This window comes from Tachypleus tridentatus, chromosome 7 (genome assembly GCF_004210375.1).
Source record: "Tachypleus tridentatus isolate NWPU-2018 chromosome 7, ASM421037v1, whole genome shotgun sequence".
NCBI lineage: Eukaryota > Metazoa > Arthropoda > Merostomata > Xiphosura > Limulidae > Tachypleus > Tachypleus tridentatus.
The window spans coordinates 96,732,162-96,756,423 of NC_134831.1; the positions used below are offsets into that span (position 1 = coordinate 96,732,162).

At 32.8% G+C, this 24,262-nt stretch overlaps 1 protein-coding gene across 7 annotated transcripts in view; it reads right to left on the reverse strand.

Moving 5' to 3' along the window:
* Nucleotides 1-19,191, reverse strand: part of LOC143256252 (RIMS-binding protein 2-like) — a 187,947-nt gene extending 168,756 nt beyond the window's left edge. For 6 of the 7 annotated variants that reach the window (XM_076513208.1, XM_076513207.1, XM_076513204.1 and 3 more), the window contains exons 1-3: nucleotides 19,069-19,191; nucleotides 15,150-15,314; nucleotides 13,474-13,575 (exon numbers count right to left, since the gene is read on the reverse strand). In XM_076513208.1, the coding sequence (XP_076369323.1) occupies nucleotides 13,474-13,575; nucleotides 15,150-15,314; nucleotides 19,069-19,182 (381 nt within the window). In that variant the 5' untranslated portion in view covers nucleotides 19,183-19,191. The remainder of the gene's footprint in view (nucleotides 1-13,473; nucleotides 13,576-15,149; nucleotides 15,315-19,068) is intronic. The other variant, XM_076513203.1, reaches the window with a different exon arrangement.
* Between the last annotated feature and the right edge of the window lie 5,071 nt (nucleotides 19,192-24,262).

Sequence of the window (24,262 nt, forward strand, 5' to 3'; positions counted from 1 at the left end):
CCTTGTCTGGTACCATTGTGAAACATGACTTATTTAATTGACAATATCCCCTTGTCTGGTACCATTGTGAAACATGACTTATTTAATTGAATATCACCTTGTTTGGTACCATTGTGAAACATGACTTATTTAATTGACAATATCCCCTTGTCTGGTACCATTGTGAAACATGACTTATTTAATTGACAATATCTCCTTGTCTGGTACCATTGTGAAATACGACTTATTTAATTGACAATATCCCTTGTCTGGTACCATTGTGAAACATGACTTATTTAATTGACAATATCACCTTGTCTGGTACCATTGTGAAACACGACTTATTTAATTGACAATATCCCCTTGTCTGGTACCATTGTGAAACATGACTTATTTAATTGACAATATCACCTTGTCTGGTACCATTGTGAAACACGACTTATTTAATTGACAATATCCCCTTGTCTGGTACCATTGTGAAACATGACTTATTTAATTGACAATATCTCCTTGTCTGGTACCATTGTGAAGTACGACTTATTTAATTGACAATATCCCCTTGTCTGGTACCATTGTGAAACATGACTTATTTAATTGTCAATATCTCCTTGTCTGGTACCATTGTGAAACATATTGTAAATTACATTACTTAAGCCACTGTGATACAATTTTTTTGAACTCATACCTCTACACTGTCTTTGAACACGACATCTTAATTGACTCACTATCTGAACATACTTTAAAAAACAAATTAAGAAAAGTCCATACACCAAAGACAACATGTACATTACAGCTTTGGAAAAAGCTAAAAATGTCATAACCTCTATCTGGCAGAAGGTATTTTTTTTGTATTAATGAGATTTTTTCTTTGATTTGCTCTCCTGATGTTCTGTCACGTTTCCATGGTAACGAGACGATGGAAGACAGACGTGCCTATATATATATATATATATATATATTATATTATATATACTCAGCCTCACATCTTCACGAAGGCTGTCAACAGCAATGCTATACATGAAAAACGCACCTAATGATTTTTAAATTTTTCAATGATTTGCTGGTGAAAACTAACTTAAAGGGTTATATATTATTGTCCCGAATTCCATACCTAGAAGTTACCAAGAAACGACAGTTTAACAAAACACAACACACACATACGACTTCTTTATTTCTCAATGCACTGCGACAAAAACAACTGTTCTCTTGGGAATGAATAAAAATATCTTGCTGGATTTATTAGAGCAGTTTTCCTTGTCAATCTGCAGGTAAACTACACGTATATCATCTCCCTAATATAAAATAAAAATTATTTGTTTCTGTGTCGAATCTTTGAGCTTTTGCTGCGAATTTCAGTTTCATCACGAGAAAAAAAGAATCATTTTGTAGTTTTTACTGCATACAATACTGACTACTTCATACTGCTTGCTGATACTTCTCAAAGTGATAGAGTTTATATATATATACTGACTACTTCATACTGCTTGCTGATACTTCTCAAAGTGATAGAGTTTATAAATATATATACTGACTACTTCATACTGCTTGCTGATACTTCTCAAAGTGATAGAGTTTATATATATATACTGACTACTTCATACTGCTTGCTGATACTTCTCAAAGTGATAGAGTTTATATATATATACTGACTACTTCATACTGCTTGCTGATACTTCTCAAAGTGATAGAGTTTATATATATATATATACTGACTACTTCATACTGCTTGCTGATACTTCTCAAAGTGATAGAGTTTATATATATATACTGACTACTTCATACTGCTTGCTGATACTTCTCAAAGTGATAGAGTATTATACTGACTACTTCATACTGACTACTTCATACTGCTTGCTGATACTTCTCAAAGTGATAGAGTTTTATATATATATACTGACTACTTCATACTGCTTGCTGATACTTCTCAAAGTGATAGAGTTTATTATATATATATATACTGACTACTTCATACTGCTTGCTGATACTTCTCAAAGTGATAGAGTTTTATATATATATATACTGACTACTTCATACTGCTTGCTGATACTTCTCAAAGTGATAGAGTTTATATATATATACTGACTACTTCATACTGCTTGCTGATACTTCTCAAAGTGATAGAGTTTATATATATATACTGACTACTTCATACTGCTTGCTGATACTTCTCAAAGTGATAGAGTTTATATATATATATACTGACTACTTCATACTGCTTGCTGATACTTCTCAAAGTGATAGAGTTTATATATATATACTGACTACTTCATACTGCTTGCTGATACTTCTCAAAGTGATAGAGTTTATATATATATACTGACTACTTCATACTGCTTGCTGATACTTCTCAAAGTGATAGAGTTTATATATATATACTGACTACTTCATACTGCTTGCTGATACTTCTCAAAGTGATAGAGTTTATATATATATACTGACTACTTCATACTGCTTGCTGATACTTCTCAAAGTGATAGAGTTTATATATATATACTGACTACTTCATACTGCTTGCTGATACTTCTCAAAGTGATAGAGTTTTTATATATATATACTGACTACTTCATACTGCTTGCTGATACTTCTCAAAGTGATAGAGTTTTATATATATATACTGACTACTTCATACTGCTTGCTGATACTTCTCAAAGTGATAGAGTTTATATATATATACTGACTACTTCATACTGCTTGCTGATACTTCTCAAAGTGATAGAGTTTATATATATATATACTGACTACTTCATACTGCTTGCTGATACTTCTCAAAGTGATAGAGTTTATATATATATATACTGACTACTTCATACTGCTTGCTGATACTTCTCAAAGTGATAGAGTTTATATATATATACTGACTACTTCATACTGCTTGCTGATACTTCTCAAAGTGATAGAGTTTATATATATATACTGACTACTTCATACTGCTTGCTGATACTTCTCAAAGTGATAGAGTTGATATATATATATACTGACTACTTCATACTGCTTGCTGATACTTCTCAAAGTGATAGAGTTTATATATATATATGCTGACTACTTCATACTGCTTGCTGATACTTCTCAAAGTGATTGAGTTTATATATATATACTAACTACTTCATACTGCTTGCTGATACTTCTCAAAGTGATAGAGTTTATATATATATACTGACTACTTCATACTGCTTGCTGATACTTCTCAAAGTGATAGAGTTTATATATATATATACTGACTAGTTCATACTGCTTGCTGATACTTCTCAAAGTGATAGAGTTTATATATATATACTGACTACTTCATACTGCTTGCTGATACTTCTCAAAGTGATAGAGTTTATATATATATACTGACTACTTCATACTGCTTGCTGATACTTCTCAAAGTGATAGAGTTTATATATATATACTGACTACTTCATACTGCTTGCTGATACTTCTCAAAGTGATAGAGTTTATATATATATACTGACTATTTCATACTGCTTGCTGATACTTCTCAAAGTGATAGAGTTGATATATATATATACTGACTACTTCATACTGCTTGCTGATACTTCTCAAAGTGATAGAGTTTATATATATATACTGACTACTTCATACTGCTTGCTGATACTTCTCAAAGTGATTGAGTTTATATATATATACTGACTACTTCATACTGCTTGCTGATACTTCTCAAAGTGATAGAGTTTATATATATACTGACTACTTCATACTGCTTGCTGATACTTCTCAAAGTGATAGAGTTTATATATATATATACTGACTACTTCATACTGCTTGCTGATACTTCTCAAAGTGATAGAGTTTATATATATATATACTGACTACTTCATACTGCTTGCTGATACTTCTCAAAGTGATAGAGTTTATATATATATACTGACTACTTCATACTGCTTGCTGATACTTCTCAAAGTGATAGAGTTTATATATATATATACTGACTACTTCATACTGCTTGCTGATACTTCTCAAAGTGATAGAGTGATTATATATATATATACTGACTACTTCATACTGCTTGCTGATACTTCTCAAAGTGATAGAGTTTATATATATATACTGACTACTTCATACTGCTTGCTGATACTTCTCAAAGTGATAGAGTTTATATATATATACTGACTACTTCATACTGCTTGCTGATACTTCTCAAAGTGATAGAGTTGATATATATATATACTGACTACTTCATACTGCTTGCTGATACTTCTCAAAGTGATAGAGTTTATATATATATATACTGACTATATACTGCTTGCTGATACTTCTCAAAGTGATAGAGTTTATATATATATACTGACTACATACTGCTTGCTGATACTTCTCAAAGTGATAGAGTTTATATATATATACTGACTACTTCATACTGCTTGCTGATACTTCTCAAAGTGATAGAGTTTATATATATATACTGACTACTTCATACTGCTTGCTGATACTTCTCAAAGTGATAGAGTTTATATATATATACTGACTACTTCATACTGCTTGCTGATACTTCTCAAAGTGATAGAGTTTATATATATATACTGACTACTTCATACTGCTTGCTGATACTTCTCAAAGTGATAGAGTTTATATATATATACTGACTACTTCATACTGCTTGCTGATACTTCTCAAAGTGATAGAGTTTATATATATATACTGACTACTTCATACTGCTTGCTGATACTTCTCAAAGTGATAGAGTTTATATATATATACTGACTACTTCATACTGCTTGCTGATACTTCTCAAAGTGATAGAGTTTATATATATATACTGACTACTTCATACTGCTTGCTGATACTTCTCAAAGTGATAGAGTTTATATATATATACTGACTACTTCATACTGCTTGCTGATACTTCTCAAAGTGATAGAGTTATATATATATATACTGACTACTTCATACTGCTTGCTGATACTTCTCAAAGTGATAGAGTTTATATATATATACTGACTACTTCATACTGCTTGCTGATACTTCTCAAAGTGATAGAGTTTATATATATATACTGACTACTTCATACTGCTTGCTGATACTTCTCAAAGTGATAGAGTTTATATATATATACTGACTACTTCATACTACTGCTTGCTGATACTTCTCAAAGTGATAGAGTTTATATATATATACTGACTACTTCATACTGCTTGCTGATACTTCTCAAAGTGATAGAGTTTATATATATATACTGACTACTTCATACTGCTTGCTGATACTTCTCAAAGTGATAGAGTTTATATATATATACTGACTACTTCATACTGCTTGCTGATACTTCTCAAAGTGATAGAGTTTATATATATATACTGACTACTTCATACTGCTTGCTGATACTTCTCAAAGTGATAGCTTGCTGTTCAAAGTGATAGATATATATATATACTGACTACTTCATACTGCTTGCTGATACTTCTCAAAGTGATAGAGTTTATATATATATACTGACTACTTCATACTGCTTGCTGATACTTCTCAAAGTGATAGAGTTTTATATATATATATACTGACTACTTCATACTGCTTGCTGATACTTCTCAAAGTGATAGAGTTTATATATATATACTGACTACTTCATACTGCTTGCTGATACTTCTCAAAGTGATAGAGTTTTATATATATATACTGACTACTTCATACTGCTTGCTGATACTTCTCAAAGTGATAGAGTTTTATATATATATACTGACTACTTCATACTGCTTGCTGATACTTCTCAAAGTGATAGAGTTTATATATATATACTGACTACTTCATACTGCTTGCTGATACTTCTCAAAGTGATAGAGTATATATATACTGACTACTTCATACTGCTTGCTGATACTTCTCAAAGTGATAGAGTTTATATATATATACTGACTACTTCATACTGCTTGCTGATACTTCTCAAAGTGATAGAGTTTATATATATATACTGACTACTTCATACTGCTTGCTGATACTTCTCAAAGTGATAGAGTTACTGACTACTTCATACTGCTTGCTGATACTTCTCAAAGTGATAGAGTTTATATATATATATACTGACTACTTCATACTGCTTGCTGATACTTCTCAAAGTGATAGAGTTTATATATATATACTGACTACTTCATACTGCTTGCTGATACTTCTCAAAGTGATAGAGTTTATATATATATCCTGACTACTTCATACTGCTTGCTGATACTTCTCAAAGTTGCTGATACTGCTTGCTGATACTTCTCAAAGTGATAGAGTTTATATATATATACTGACTACTTCATACTGCTTGCTGATACTTCTCAAAGTGATAGAGTTTATATATATATATATACTCACTACTTCATACTGCTTGCTGATACTTCTCAAAGTGATAGAGTTTATATATATATATACTGACTACTTCATACTGCTTGCTGATACTTCTCAAAGTGATAGAGTTTAAATAACAAAGACTATAACGAGACCAAATGTTTTTCCTCTTCACTGTTATTTTCTACACAAAAGTTATGTTTCCCGTTATTAGATTCAGCAGGACCAGCAACAGGCGAGAAGAACCTTCTTTTTTACATTGTTGGATTCATCAGGACCAGCAACAGACTAGAAGAACCTTCTTTTTTATATTGTTGGATTCATGAGAACCAGAAACTGGTTAGAATAATCTTTTCTTATATTATTTGATTCAACAGGACCATCATTGAGCGACGATAAGCACTGAGGGAACTAAGTTAAACTAATCAACAACTGCCTGTTGCAGAAACACAGGTGTAATGAACCCAAGTTAAACTAATCAACAACTGCCTGTTGCAGAAACACAGGTGTAATGAACCCAAGTTAAACTAATCAACAACTGCCTGTTGCAGAAACACAGGTGTAATGAACCCAAGTTAAACTAATCAACAACTGCCTGTTGCAGAAACACAGGTGTAATGAACCCAAGTTAAACTAATCAACAACTGCCTGTTGCAGAAACACAGGTGTAATGAACCCAAGTTAAACTAATCAACAACTGCCTGTTGCAGAAACACAGGTGTAATGAACCCAAGTTAAACTAATCAACAACTGCCTGTTGCAGAAACACAGGTGTAATGAACCCAAGTTAAACTAAGCAACAACTGCCTGTTGCAGAAACACAGGTGTAATGAACCCAAGTTAAACTAAGCAACAACTGCCTGTTGCAGAAAAACAGGTGTAATGAAGCCAAGTTTAACTAAGCAACAACTGCCTGTTGCAGAAACACAAGTGTAATGGACGACGTTTTGAAGAGTCTTCCGCCTTTCATCTGAACCCTATGGCTAAACAATCTATGATGTGATATGCACAGAGGTTTTAATAATATTATAATCGACTTCACGCTTAGACGTTTGTTTTTCTTAGCGTTTAATTACAACCAGTACATGTCTTCTATTTCAGGTCAATTCATTTTTTTATCATGAGAAATATTTCTCTCATCTTGTGAAGTTGGACTATAAACATTATTGAATGAAGACTACCACAGGTCTTTTCAAAGTTCACTCACGTTAAATGAAACAAAAGAATTGAATAGTAAACGTGAATAATGCATCTTTGTTTTAACAACGTATAAGGTGTGGTGTATCATCTATAGCTATGAGCAATCGATTACTTACTGACTTACCTGCTTCATCAACAGGTGGAGCACACTTTTATACACTATCTATTTGATATATAGGTGGAGCACACTTTTATACACTATCTATTTGATATATAGGTGGAGCACATGTTTAGACACTAATCTACATACTTGGTGTATAGGTAGAGCACACGTTTAGACACTAATTTACCTACTTGGTGTATAGGTAGAGTACACGTTTAGACACATAGAAAACAGCAGTTTCATGAATTAGATTCGTTATGAAAAGGCTGAACGTGACACACGCATTACATTGTGTTATTACAAACTTTCACAGATAAGCAAGGAAAAGAAATGCGCTTTTTCACCTGCTAAATGATTGAAAACTGAATGTTAGCAAAGTAAAATGCAGTTTACGTCACGCTGTTCCATTTACTGAGTCGTCCATTAATCAGTCCTAAATTTTTTTACAAAATAAAATTTTGAAACGTTTGTTTCCCTGAAAACATTTTCTTAATATTATGTAAGCAAATGAAAGCCGTCCATTGTTCAAACGTTTGCCTTATAATGAAATAGAATACCAAGAGTGGGTCAGTGGATAGCGAATTTGGGCTGTGAATTTGAGGTTCCACGACTGTTGGAAAAACGAGCTTCTCACTATGGGGCTATGGGTGTGTTATGACAGTAACAGTAAGAGCCCAATATTCGATCAGAGGAAACTAGCCCATGAGTTAATAGTGGATAAGGTTTTCTGGCTTGCACCTCTAAACCTGGGAGGAACATGCCTAAATATCCCCTCTGTAGCTTTAGGCAAGATTTCCAAACCAAGAAAAAAAACAACTTTAAATAGGACATATCTGTGGTGTCTATTACTGCAGTTAACATAGAAAACTTGGGAACATTAGGACAAGAATTTCTAAATTTAGAAAGTTAAGTACGAAATAGCTGATATGAAGACTCAAGAGTTCGAAGAGCGTACTGGTAATCGCATGCAAAACAAATGATCTGTTTGAATATCTTTACTTCCCTTTTCTATTCTGATAACAGTATTTAAATAAGAAAAAAAACTACTGAATTTCATCATCAAGCTACAAAAATATAAATAGTGTTATGATGTACTGTAAATATAAATAGTGTCCTGATATACTGTAAATATAAATAGTGTCATGATATACTGCAAATATAAATAGTGTCCTGATATACTGTAAATATAAATAGTGTCATGATATACTGCAAATATAAATAGTGTCATGATATACTGCAAATATAAATAGTGTCCTGATATACTGTAAATATAAATAGTGTCATGATATACTGCAAATATAAATAGTGTCATGATATACTGCAAATATAAATAGTGTTCTGATATACTGTAAATAAAAATAGTGTCATGAAATACTGTAAATAAAAATTGTGTCCTGATATACTGTAAATAAAATAGTGTCATGATATACTGTAAATAAAAAATAGTGTCCTCATATAATATAAACCGAAATAGTGTCATGATGTACTGTAAATATAAATAGTTTCATGATATACTGCAAATATAAATAGTGTCATGATATACTGCAAATATAAACAGTTTCATGATATACTGCAAATAAAAATAGTGTCCTGATATACTGTAAATAAAAATAGTGTCATGATATACTGTAAATAAAAAATAGTGTCCTCATATAATATAAACCGAACTAGTGTCATGATGTACTATAAATATAAATAGTGTTATGATATACTGTAAATAAAAATAGTGTCCTGATATACTGTAAATAAAAATAGTGTCATGATATACTGTAAATAAAAATAGTGTCCTCATATAATATAAACCGAAATAGTGTCATGATGTACTATAAATAGAAATAGTGTCCTGATATACTGTAAATAAAAATAGTGTCATGATATACTGGAAATATAAATAGTGTCCTGATATACTGTAAATATAAATAGTGTCATGATATACTGCAAATATAAATAGTGTCATGATATACTGCAAATATAAATAGTGTCCTGATATACTGTAAATATAAATAGTGTCATGATATACTGCAAATATAAATAGTGTTCTGATATACTGTAAATATAAATAGTGTCATGATATAGTGTAAATAAAAATAGTGTCATGATATACTGTAAATATAAATAGTGTCATGATATACTGTAAATATAAATAGTGTTCTGATATACTGTAAATATAAATAGTGTCATGATATACTGTAAATAAAAATAGTGTCCTGATATACTGTAAATAAAATAGTGTCATGATATACTGTAAATAAAAAATAGTGTCCTCATATAATATAAACCGAAATAGTGTCATGATGTACTGTAAATATAAATAGTTTCATGATATACTGTAAATATAAATAGTGTCATGATATACTGTAAATATAAATAGTGTTCTGATATACTGTAAATATAAATAGTGTCATGATATACTGTGAATAAAAATAGTGTCCTGATATACTGGAAATAAAAATAGTGTCATGATATACTGTAAATAAAAATAGTGTCCTCATATAATATAAACCGAAATAGTGTCATGATGTACTGTAAATATAAATAGTTTCATGATATACTGCAAATATAAATAGTGTCATGATATACTGCAAATATAAACAGTTTCATGATATACTGCAAATATAAATAGTGTCCTGATATACTGTAAATATAAATAGTGTCATGATATACTGCACATATAAATAGTGTCATGATATACTGTAAATATAAATAGTGTCATGATATACTGCAAATATAAATAGTGTTCTGATATACTGTAAATATAAATAGTGTCATGATATACTGTAAATATAAATAGTGTCATGATATACTGTAAATATAAATAGTGTCATGATATACTGCAAATATAAATAGTGTCATGATATACTGTAAATATAAATAGTGTCATGATATACTGTAAATATAAATAGTGTCCTGATATACTGTAAATATAAATAGTGTCATGATATACTGCAAATATAAATAGTGTCATGATATACTGTAAATATAAATAGTGTCCTGATATACTGTAAATAAAAATAGTGTCCTGATATACTGTAAATAAAAATAGTGTCATGATATACTGTAAATATAAATAGTGTCATGATATACTGTAAATATAAATAGTGTTTTGATATACTGTAAATAAAAATAGTGTCATGATATACTGTAAATAAAAATAGTGTCCTGATATACTGTAAATAGAAAGTGTCCTAATATACTGTAAATAAAAATAGTGTCATGATATACTGTAAATAGAAAGTGTCCTGATATACTGTAAATAAAAATAGTGTCCTAATATACTGTAAATAAAAATAGTGTCATGATATACTGTAAATAAAAATAGTGTCCTGATATACTGTAAATAAAAATAGTGTCCTGATATACTGTAAATAAAAATAGTGTCATGATATACTGTAAATAAAAATAGTGTCCTGATATACTGTAAATAAAAATAGTGTCATGATGTACTGTAAATAAAAATAGTGTCCTCATATAATATAAACCGAAATAGTGTCATGACGTACTATAAATATAAATAGTGTTATGATATACTGTAAATAAAAATAGTGTCCTGATATACTGTAAATAAAAATAGTGTCATGATATACTGTAAATAAAAATAGTGTCCTCATATAATATAAACCGAAATAGTGTCATGATGTACTATAAATAGAAATAGTGTCCTGATATACTGTAAATAAAAATAGTGTCCTGATATACTGTAAATAAAAATAGTGTCATGATATACTGTAAATAAAAATAGTGTCCTGAGATACTGTAAATAAAAATAGTGTCATGATATACTGTAAATAAAAATAGTGTCCTGATATACTGTAAATAAAAATTGTGTCATGATATACTGTAAATAAAAAATAGTGTCCTCATATAATATAAACCGAAATAGTGTCATGATGTACTATAAATATAAATAGTGTTATGATATACTGTAAATAAAAATAGTGTCCTGATATACTGTAAATAAAAATAGTGTCATGATATACTGTAAATAAAAATAGTGTCCTCATATAATATTAACCGAAATAGTGTCATGATGTACTATAAATAGAAATAGTGTCATGATGTACTATAAATAGAAATAGTGTCCTGATATACTGTAAATAAAAATAGTGTCCTGATATACTGTAAATAAAAATAGTGTCATGATATACTGTAAATAAAAATAGTGTCCTCATATAATATAAACCGAAATAGTGTCATGATGTACTATAAATAGAAATAGTGTCCTGATATACTGTAAATAAAAATAGTGTCCTGATATACTGTAAATAGAAATAGTGTCTTGATGTACTATAAATAGAAATAGTGTCCTGATATACTGTAAATATAAATAGTGTCCTGATATAATATAAACCGAAATAGTGTCTTGATATACTGTAAATAGAAATAGTGTCTTGATGTACTATAAATAGAAAAATTGTCCTCATATACTGTAATAGCGTCCTGATATACTGTAATAGCGACCTGATATACTGTAATTGTGTTTCTTTAGTTTTTCCTTATGAAATAACTAGCTATTCACAGTTGATACCCAAAGGAAACAAAATAGTTAACGTTAGTGGCACGTGAACCGGAGAAGTAATACCTCTCCCCTTGGGAATAACGTGCCAACAGTTGCGACCAACATTACCTAAAATTCCTAAGGAACACCCTCCCCTTCCAAACACAAAATACAAAATTTCTATTTAGAGTTTCTAAATTTGTATCCATAAGAAACAAACGTTCACACCGGTAAAAAGTTCCTACAAATTAAACCAGGCCTGAATCGACTAAGAAGTAGGCAACTTAACTGGATACTCATGTATTTTTCTACCTCGAGGAAAAACAACCATTTCAGTTACAGTTGTATCATCTAGTTCGAAGAAAAACAACCTAGCCAATTACTGATGTATCATCTAGCTCGAAGAAAAACAACCTAGCCAATTACTGATGTATCTTTTAGTACGATGAAGAACTGCTTAGTCAATTACTGATGTATCTTTTAGTACGATGAAGAACTGCTTAGCCAATTACTGATGTATCTTTTAGTACGATGAAGAACTGCTTAGCCAATTACTGATGTATCTTCTAGTTTAAGAAGACCCTTATACGATTTTCATCCTGGTAACAGTTGCATTCATAGTACAGATTAAATCCTAAATTTGGAGCTATTTAAATCATTGTAATTTATTAGACGGTTTCCTTGTAAGCTCTAAACAGAACAGTCCGATGTTCCTGTCCGTTAAACAGATCGCTAATTCAGTCCACTGGCGATTCAGTTGTATGTTTGAGGACGAAAAACGTTAAAATTCGAGACTCGATGACTGTGGGGAACAAAGCAGGTAGCTAACTTTGCAGAATGTGTGCTTAAGAAAACCACCCAGTCTGTGTATTTATAACGAACCAATTATGACACCGTTTTCGTGAAACTGTAGTTTAATACAAAGACGAAATTAAGTAAACGAAATAAAAACAACTATGCCAATAGTATATCGAGAAACAAAGAAAGTTACGGATTATTTGGCCAATTCTCTTAACATGTTTTTTCTACTCGAATTAGGAACAAACTGGCTTGTGTTTCAAATCATAAATATGGTTAAAAGCTTTTTAGTGTATACCATTATATGGTATTTCAAGTTCTGGCTTGGAAAGCGAAGAATGCGCTGTCCTTCATATCGCCTTAGCTCTGGAAAGAATGCAGAGAAATGGAATGCATCGTCGGTATTAATTTCCCAATCTGAGAAAAATAAAATAAAATATACTACGCCGACGCATCATGAGAAAAAAAATAATTAAAATGGCCGCGAATTTTCATTCTCTAGTCTTCCATTCTAAGGTTGATCATTTTTCAATGGGAATTTTACTGTAAGTATATTAACAATAGAGAAAATTGATGAATATCGCTATCAGAAAATTTATCATTTGACAACCATCGAAAGAAACTGGAAAATTTTACCAACCTCAGTAGCCCTCGCTAGATGGCGCTCCAATTGCAGTCGTTCCTTCGATGACTGACGTATAATTTTCTGCAGTTCTTTGACGTCAAGATGGAAAATTCCATTCTAATACGATGTAAAATGATGATAAATAGTTAAACAAATTAAGTTATGGGATAAAACTAAAAAACGTCTAAAATGAATTAGACCGACATGTTTAGAAATATTAAATTCCCAAATTTATAAAAAGAACCTGACATCACACACACACACATACATATATTAGAAAAGTTGTTAATTAACTTATAAAAATAGATTCCGAACAATAAGAAAATTATGAAAGGGTATTTATGACAAGTAAATTTGTTACCTGAACTTAAGCCTAACTGTAGTAAGTCATAAGATTTTAAGAAGTGCAATATTAACTACGACAACTGCATGACAACTTTCATTCAGCTCGTTGTTAAATAATAGTGCTAAAGACAACATTGTATAAATATATATAGATTTCAACTCTAACACTGTTTACATAGGATATTGAATCATTTGCTATGAAAAATGCAACAACAACTTTACAGTGTTAGTAACTGATCCTTACTGTATCACTACAACAAATGTAAAACCACATTATTAGAATTAGGGCTAATATTTAACCCGAGCTAAATTACTTAGTATGTGTTGTAATTTGATGTTTACAATAATTCAGTTCTTATTAGAATTAGGGTTAATATTACACATGAGCTAAGTTACTTAGCAGATGTTGTAATTTGAGGTTTACAATAATTCAGTTCTTATTAGAATTAGGGTTAATATTACACGTGAGCTAAGATTTTGTAATTTGATGTTTACAATAATTCAGTTCTTATTAGAATTAGGGTTAATATTACACGTGAGCTAAGATTTTGTAATTTGATGTTTACAATAATTCAGTTCTTATTAGAATTAGGGTTAATATTACACGTGAGCTAAGCTACTTAGCAGATGTTGTAATTTGAGGTTTACAATAATTCAGTTCTTATTAGAATTAGGGTTAATATTACACGTGAGCTAAGCTACTTAGCAGATGTTGTAATTTGAGGTTTACAATCATTCAGTTCTTATTAGAATTAGGGTTAATATTACGTGAGCTAAGCTACTTAGCAGATGTTGTAATTTGAGGTTTACAATAATTCAGTTCTTATTAGAATTAGGGTTAATATATAATAGGAGCTAAGCTACTTAGCAGATTTTGTAATTTAAGGTTCGAAAATTCCATTAGAGTTTCATCAATTTAACAAAATAAGTGTTACGTATTTATTTAAATACAGTAGAAATTCCACTTACGAATCTCTATGGTGTTAAGTGTGTTAAGACATTGTTTTTATTTTTTTGTTACATTTATTTGAAACGCATGATGTACATACGAGTACAAATCTTCAATATTTGTCTGTTGTTAATAACCACGCCCAGACGTATAACAGTGAATAGCGCCCTCTATATTACATTAAGATAACTGAACCTTATGTTTTTATACAAATAAGTGACGGTCAAGTTAATGTGGCTATTTTCTTATACTCTCATTTCTTTCCTACTCTTCTGCTCACTACCCAACTGAAACGTACTCTAAACATACAGATATTTGTGTACGTAAATACAAATTATTTATAACGTACTGTTTTAAATAAAACCAGTTGAGCTTTACGCTTTCAAACACAACTTACCATGTTCAATCTTTCATATTCTCCTTCTGCAGAGACGTACTGGTTTTCTCTGTTTGCAAGGATCTCTTCACTTCTGACCACCAAACATTTTCCGTTTCGTCTTAAACGTTTGGTTCGTAGTTTGGAAAATCGTTGTTGAATCTTTTCATGAGAAATCTCTTTTCTCTGTAAGTCAGTAAAGTCGGTAATCAGTAATTTACATACTTATAAACACACACACATATATTTTTGCTTGTCCTACACACCTATTATCAATCAGTCTTTTAAAATAAGTAAATAAACCACTTTTAGAAACTTGACTATCATTCATGCAATATCCATAAGAGCACAGAGTTCTTCAGTTTGTAAAGTTTTAGTAGAGTGCGAATTTAACCCACTTGTATTACAATTGTATGCTACCTTCATATCACTTTTTACAACATGGATTACTGTGACGGCTCATTTATTATTCTTTTTGTTTTGCATCTAAGACGATAACACATGCTAATAAAACTTAATTTAAAAGAGAAAATAATTCTCCAGATCGAACTGCGACTTGATCACGGAACCGGATGTGACAAGTAAATAAAATGATGGTCGATTTCGGTAACCACGAAAAAGAGAGTGTTAGTCCTAACTGGCAGCTTTCTTTTAATCCCGAAGACACAACAGAATTCACTGTTACGCGTCACTGAACCTGGCGTGTCGTTTATAAATTGTAAAGAGATGAAAAAGCAGTAGACAGGAACGGATTATTTATTAGGCACAGTACCTAGGGCCTACGAAATTTCAAACTAGAATTCATAATTTATATACAGTGGTATCTCGGTTCTCGAACGACTCCCTTCTCGAACAATTCGGTTTTCGAATATATTGTTTGAGACAAAAGTGTCTCGGTTGTTGAACACAAACTCGGTTCCTGAACCAAGTTATCGTGGCCCGAACCTCCGAATTAACCCGAATGATGACCCGAACGACCATTTTCGGCCCACGCCAAGCTTGTCCAAAACATTTTACCCGCACCTGTTGCTCAGTCCACACCCCCGCTAAAATCTGATGTGAACGTTCTCGTTTTTTCTAAATATTCTGATTAAATAAGCCACCTTTGGGTCAAAGAAGGATAATGAAAGCAGTAAACCAAAAAGAAAAGTTGTTAGAGTCACAATAGAGGTGAAAAAAATCTTATAGCGAAGTATGAGAGTGGTGTTCGCGTGCCTGACCTTGTTACACAGTTTGATATGGCGAAGTCTACAGTCTGCACCATACTGAAAAATAAAGAGGTCATCAAAGGAGCTGATATTGCAAAAGGAGTGACAGTCCTTACGAAACAAAGATCACAAACAATGGAAGAGGTAGAAAAACCGTTGTTGATTTGGGTAAACGAAAAACAGTTAGTTGGTGATAGCATTTCTGAGACCATCATTTGTGAGAAAACAAAGCAGTTGCATGCTGACCTCCTGAAAAACACCCCTGGAACGGGTGCTGATACAAGTGATGCCTTTAAGGCTAGTAGGGGGTGGTTTGAAAAATTTAAAAAGAGAAGTGGCATACATAGTGTGGTGAGACATGGGGAGGGTGTCAGTTCTCACAAAGACGCTGCTGATAAATTTGTTAGGGAATTTAAGGACTATGTAGAAGTTGAGGGTTTTATTCCACAACAAGTGTTCAACTGTGATGAGACAGGCCTCTTTTGTAAGAAAATGCCAAAGAGGACCTACATCACCCAGGAGAAGAAGTCACTGCTAGGACACAAGCCAATGAAGGACAGGCTAACTCTATTGTTATGTAGTAATGCATGTGGGGATTTAAAACTTAAACCTTTGCTTGTGTACCATTCTGAGAACCCGGGGGTTTTTAAGAAAAATAATGTCCTGAAAAGTAAACTAAATGTCATGTGGAGGGCTAATAGTAAAGCATGGGTAACCAGGCAATTTTTTATGGAGTGGGTCCATGAAGTGTTTGCCCTAAGTGTAAAGAATTACCTCACGGAAAAACAGTTGCCACTCAATGTCTTCTTGTGACGGACAATGCACCTGCTCACCAACCAGGCTTGGAGGACGGGTTGGTGGAGGAGTACAGTTTCATTACAGTGAAGCTCTTGCCCCCTAACACGACTCCTTTCATTCAGCCCATGGACCAGCAGGTCATATCGAACTTTAAGAAACTCTACACCAAAGCACTGTTTTAAAGGCGCTTTGAAGTGACCTCTGACACAGAGTTAACCCTCAGAGAATTCTGGAAAATTGCTTTAATATCTTCCATTGCTTGAGGATCATAGACAAAGCCTGGAGGGAAGTGTCTTTGACAACCATGAACTCAGCCTGGAAGAAATTGTGGCCAGACTCAGTAGCAGGTAAAGATTTTGAAGGCTTTGAGACTGAGCCTGTTGTCGAGGATATTGTCTCACTAAGCAAGTGTATGGGCTTGAATGTGAGTGGTGATGATGTGGAGGAGTTTGTGGAAGACCACAACACTGAGCTCACCATGGAAGAACTCCAAGATCTTCAGAAGGAGCAGCAACAGAAAGCAACTGAGGAAGTGTCTTCAGATGAGGAGGAGGGAAGGGAGGATGTTCCTAGTTCACTAATCAAGGAAATGTGTGTAAAATGGGGAGAGTTACAAAGTTTTGTGGAAAAATTTCCCTCTAACAAAGCTGTAGCAAACTGCAGCATAAACCTTTTCAATGATAATGCCATGTCTTACTTCAGAAACATTTTAAAATGCAGGCAAAAACAAAACTTCATTAGACAAGTTTTTAGTGAGAAATAGGCCCAGTGAGTCTCAAGCAGGTTATAGCAGTGCAAAGAGACAGAAAAGAGAAAGAACCCCAGTAGGGGAGTTACCTGACGTTTTTATGGAAGGTGACTCCCCTTCCAAACAATAATAACCCTCCTACTCTCCACGTTTCTCACCACCTTTCACTTACGCCATCAGCTCTCCTCAGCACAGGTAAAGTGCAGTTAAATTTTCATTTATTGTTTTTTTATTGTGTTTATAGTTTTTGTGGTTGACATGTAAGTATTATTATACAGGTATAAATAAGCAATATTTTTACTTAAAATGCTTCATAATTCGTAATGTTTGGAGGTCTGTAACGGATTAATTTAATTTACAGTATTTCTTATGGGAAAAATTGATTTGGTTTTCGAACAAATCGGTTTTCGAACAGCCTTCTGGAACGGATTAAGTTCGAGAACCGAGGTACCACAGTGTATATAATTTATCTAACTTTTGGTTTATCTTATACGGCTGGTAGAGCTTACGAACAGAAGGTGCCTAGGCCCTACGATCGTCTTGATCTGGTACTGGCAGTAGGTGACAATGTACTTTTTTCGTTTTGTTTGTTTCTGTTGTTGGTTTTTTTGTGTGGTGGTTGTGGGATACTTAGTTATGAGAATAGTGTAGATAACATTCATACTAAATTTTTGTTTTTATTGGAAATAATAATAAAACTCATGTTGACTAATACAGACAAAGCTAAGAATCTGAGGAATTTTGTTGTAGTTGTTTACGCACACCAGTGAATAAAACGAATCAGTTATCTCAGCGTAGTTTACAGTGCCCATTTCAACGCATATGCGGATTTCATTTTTAGCATCTTTTAAAATAAGTATATTTAGGTCTACTTATTTTAATAAGTCTATGAGGCTTAGCTCGAGTACAACATTTTGGGACAGTTGCAATTGTATTATCGCCTCTCACTTGTAACCTACAGAATTAGGCTGGGTTCCAAGAAGTAAAAAATAATCGACCTATCTGTTAAACGTAGAAGAAATTGAAAAACGTTACATTACTACCCTAACATAAAACATGATCTTATTACGTTACGTGTACAAGCTGTAATTACAATATAAATCAGTTTTCTTTGTTTGACGTTTAAGACTTTTAAAAATTCCAGTAAGTTTCTTGAATTCATTTTGGGTCTAACTTGCTGAAATACCTGGTTAATTTCTATAATTTTATGTACATTTGATGTGAGCTCGTCATTGTTTTTCTTCAGTTTCTGCCCTTCCTGTAGTTTTGGGGGTCGTTCTCTCTCTCGTTCTAACTCCATCTGTTTTTTCTGTAAAAATTACACACAAATAACCAGTTAGGCCTAGCTGCGGTAGGTGAAATATTTAGGAGTTAATACTGAGTTAACCCTAACTTAGGTGAGTATTTTGTACTTAACAGTGAGTTAGCCCTGTTTTTGTCAGTAAAGTATTTAATAGTTAACAATGAGTTAACCCTAATCAAAGCATAGAAAATATTTAAAAGCTTTGAACACTGACATTACCCTTAACTGTAATTAAAAAAATAAATTTAACTATTCCAATACTAGCTCGTTTCAATTACTAATCGTGCCCGTCGGAAAAATTAAAGTTTAACAAAATGAAAATTACAAATAAAAGTAAATATACTTCTTTTCAGCATCTTTATTACGTCGTTATTTTATTTTTTGAAACTAAAATCTAAGATAATTTAGTTGTAGAAACTATGTTTAGGGAAATTACGAATCTTAACATGTACACTAACCTCATAAATACCCATATTTTGTGGATTAGTTAGTTTAATGGGATCTATCCAGCCATTTATATGTTGACCTCTCTAATCTTTCTGAATAGGTTTTACTAAACGCAAAGGAAAAACATATCGATATAAGATTAACTAATCACTAACTAAAGAAACTTCTTAAGGCGCTCGACTCGAAAGCTGAGGGTCGCGGGTTCGAATCCCGGTCGCGCCAAACATGCTCGCCCTTTCAGCCATGGGGGCGTTATAATGTGACGGTCAATCCCACTATTCGTTGGTGAAAGAGTAGCCCAAGAGTTGGCGGTGGGTGGTGATGACTAGCTGCCTTCCCTCTAGTCTTACACTGCTAAATTAGGGACGGCTAGCGCAGATAGCCCTCGAGTAGCTTTGCGCGAAATTCAAAACAAGCTAAACGAAAGAAGCTGGTATGACCAAAAATCTATAAAACATGTGTTAGACCAGTAATAGACTATGCAGCTCCAGCATGGATAACTGTAAGCAATAAAATAATTAAAACTAAACTACAAACAATCCAAAACACACTCACAACTGCATACAGAGTTCCAAGAACAATATCATCTCAGTTCATTCACAAATACTCGAACATACCAACCATACCAGATAGACTCCTACATATTACAATTATGTACTTTAATAAGAATTGGATGAAAAACGAATTACTATGCGAACTAGACAGGTACCTCATACATGATGAAGTTAGTCCTAAATATCTCTCCCCAGTTAACTTATATTTTAAATATAAAAATAAATAAAACTAATAATAATAATAATAAATAAATAATAATAATAATAATAAATAAATAATAATAAATAATAATAAATAATAATAATAATAATAAATAAATAATAATAAATAAATAAATAATAATAAATAAATAAATAATAATAATAATAAATAATAATAAAAATATATATACAAGATAATAAAAATGCCACCGACAAACTTGACATTCTGTTGATATAATAAAATAATCACTATATACAAGCCACAATACATGGACATTGCCCTGAAAAGGATCAAAATAATATTCAGTTCTAGAATTATAAATACCAATCCGTATTTGTAACATAATCCGTAAAAACAATATAATCATAATAAAAACAAAACATAATAATCCGTAACATAAGTACGGGGAGAAGGAAGAGGTCACAGAGAACCTGACCCTCCAGGGTATGAACTTTTCTTACCCAAACACCGACAGAGATCGAACGATGGTATGACCATAACCATATTGACAAACAGAAGGACACCGTTAACCCTATCTTGGTTCATAACCAGCATAAATGTTTTTAAAAAATGCACTATTTCTTTATATCACTTTAGTGTGCACTACCCTTTTTTGCAACTCAGTAACAACGTTACCCATCCCTGAACAAACGAGGTTCTGCTATTTAGCGCCCCCAGCGGTAAGTATATTGAGTTACAACGCTAAAATCAGGGGTTCGATTCCCCTCGGTGGGATCAGTAGACAGCCCAATGTGGCTTTGTTATAAGAAAACACACACACATACACTGATAATGATAACGTTAGTCACCCTGAACAAACGAAATCCTGCTACTGACAAATATTCTGTTTTTTAACTTCTGATTGGTCAAGTCCTCTACAAGCCACCATTTTTTTGCCGTTATTACTAGTGTATCTCTAGGAGTTGTTACATATCCTCTTTTAGAATTACACTTGTTCGTGTGGTATCATCAGTCAAAAGAACGAAATTCCTGAGAAAATGTACATGAATAAAATCTTTTTTGGTTATTTTATAATTGAACGAATTTGTTGTTTGTTTGTTTTGGTCAAGACATTATTAAAATATTGAATAGTTATGCAGGGGAGGATCTAGTTTGTTTGTTGTTTTTTATTATTTCGCGCAAACCTACACGAAAACTATCTGCACCAGCCGTCCCTAATGTATGAGCCAAATTATTTATTGTCGATATCTGTCACTACTTGGTGATACATTTCAAAAATAAACGAACAGCACATAGTCTGTTTGAAATTCTTTAGTGGGATCAGAGTAAATTAATCTATTAAACCATTCCTTCCTTTTTATTACTTACGTTTTCGTGTACCAGTAATACCAAGCGTCGGGCATATGTATACCGACTCACTTTAATTACTCATCAGAATCTTTACCAGCCGATCCTCAAATTGAAATTCTTTTAAGTAGGATTAGAGTAAATTAATCTACGAGACGCTGGGTGTGGTCAAACTTATCAATCGAAAGGATTTGATATTCTAAGTCCAAAACTGTAATTATACCTCGAATTTGTCAAGGAATGACGGAGCTATGAGTTAAAAGTTTGTAGTTGAAAGAAACCCAAAGTCACTTTATGTGCCGCTATGCAGCGGTGAATGATATGTGTATTAAAACAAGTTAGATGTATATACATAAATGTTCGTTACACAGTTAATTACTACAACTGTATCCAAAGCTTTAACTAATCGTCTCTTTCCGTCAAAATCTACATTGGCTGGTTCAGTTATTTTAGAACACAATTGAAGACTTCTTCTCTCTCCTGTTGTGACAATACAACCGATGATAATTTCATTTTAAAATCATTATTATACCCTCTTTATCACTAAACTCACAATCACGTACTCTAGATCTACTATCTATCTAACTCGAACTGCATTTTGAAATCGTATTTATAACCCAATAGAGGCTTAGAACGTTTCATATGTTACAAGATATTATGATGCGGTAACACTCAATTAAAACAACGAGAAAAACTTGAAAGGTTTTAGTGGCATGACGCAATAATACAACAGTCGCTAAGTCAGTGCAAATGAACTATACAGCGTAAAATTCGTAAACAGTTATGTGAGCAAAATTGCGATAAACTATCGCTTCTAAAGAGTAACTAAATTTAACACATTTGTTATACTTAATTTGAAATAGTCGTGTTTGTCTAACAATTCCCTTTCAGGTGAAATGTAAAAAATAACCTTAAATCTAATAAAAACTATCTCTTTTTTCCAGAAACTTTCAAGACCTGGTGAAATATTCCACCCGTCTTCCTTCTGACTAAATAACCTGGGTCTTCCCTGTCACGATTGCCCTCCATGTGGCTGTTCAGATTTTGTGCGCGTTTCGTGTTATATGTGAAGCAAGAATTGATTATTATTTATGACCTGTGTTTACATAAATAATTCTTGTAGGCCTTCCAGTGGCACATCAGCGTGTCTGTGGACTCACATCGCAAGATATCAGGTTTCGATATCTGTGGTGGGCGGAGCACAGATAACCCCTTGTGTAGCTTTGTGCTTAATTTCAAATAAACAAACATAATTCGTATACATGTGGTTCTGTAACAGATTTTAGCAGATGCGCATCTGACCACAGACATTGTTCGTCATGTTTACACGTGTTTTATGTTACTCAAAAGTGACAGAACTGTATGCTATTGTAATGTGCTTTCGCGAATCTCACTTGGTGAGACCCGGCATGACCAGGTGGTTAATGTGATTGACTCGCAATCTTAGGGTCACGGGTTCGAATACCAATCACACCAAATATGCTCGCCCTTTCAGATGTGAGGGCGTTATGATTTGACGGTCAATCACACTATTCGTTGGTAAAAGAGTAGCCCAAGAGTTGACGGTGGTTGGTGCTGACAAGATGGCTTCCTTCTAGTCTTACACTGCAAAATTGGGGAAAGCTAACGCAGATAGCCCTAGTGTAGCTTTGCGCGAAATTCGAAAGAAACCAAACCGCTTCGTCAGACCCGACATCGCCAGGTGGTTAGGGCGCTCGACTAACAATCTGAGGGTTACGGTTCGAGTCCCTGTCCCATCAAACATGCCACCCCTTTCAACCGTGGTGGCTTATAATGTTACAGAACTAACAAATGATAGCACTGGGAAAATACTCCGCCACCTAGTGGTTTGTTAGAAAACAACGCTTTTTCTGTTTTAATGGGAAAATGTGATATTTAGCTATCAGTCTGGCGGAACGTGTGACATAAGAACTATAGGATATACAATGTAAGCATTTACATCAGGTATTGGAGGAGCTTCACAGTAACGATTTTTAGTTACTGGAATTTACAACGATTGATTCAACTACAAACTGTATCCAGAAACAAGGTAGTTTCACGGATCCAAGATAAGATTAGAGCTATAGGGTCCACTCTACATGCACTATAGTTTCACGGATCCAAGATAAGATTAGAGTTATAGAGTCCACTCTACATGCACTATAGTTTCACGGATCCAAGATAAGATTAGAGTTATAAAGTCCACTCTACATACACTATAGTTTCACGGATCCAAAATAAGATTAGAGTTATAGAGTCCACTCTACATACACTATAGCTTCACGGATCCAAGATAAGATTAGAGTTATAGAGACCACTCTACATACACTATAGTTTCACGGATCCAAGATAAGATTAGAGTTATAGAGTCCTCTCTACATACACTATAGTTTCACGGATCCAAGATAAGATTAGAGTTATAGAGTCCACTCTACATACACTATAGTTTCACGGATCCAAAATAAGATTAGAGTTATAGAGTCCACTCTACATACACTATAGTTTCACGGATCCAAGTTAGGATTAGAGTTATAGAGTCCACTCTACATACACTATAGTTTCACGG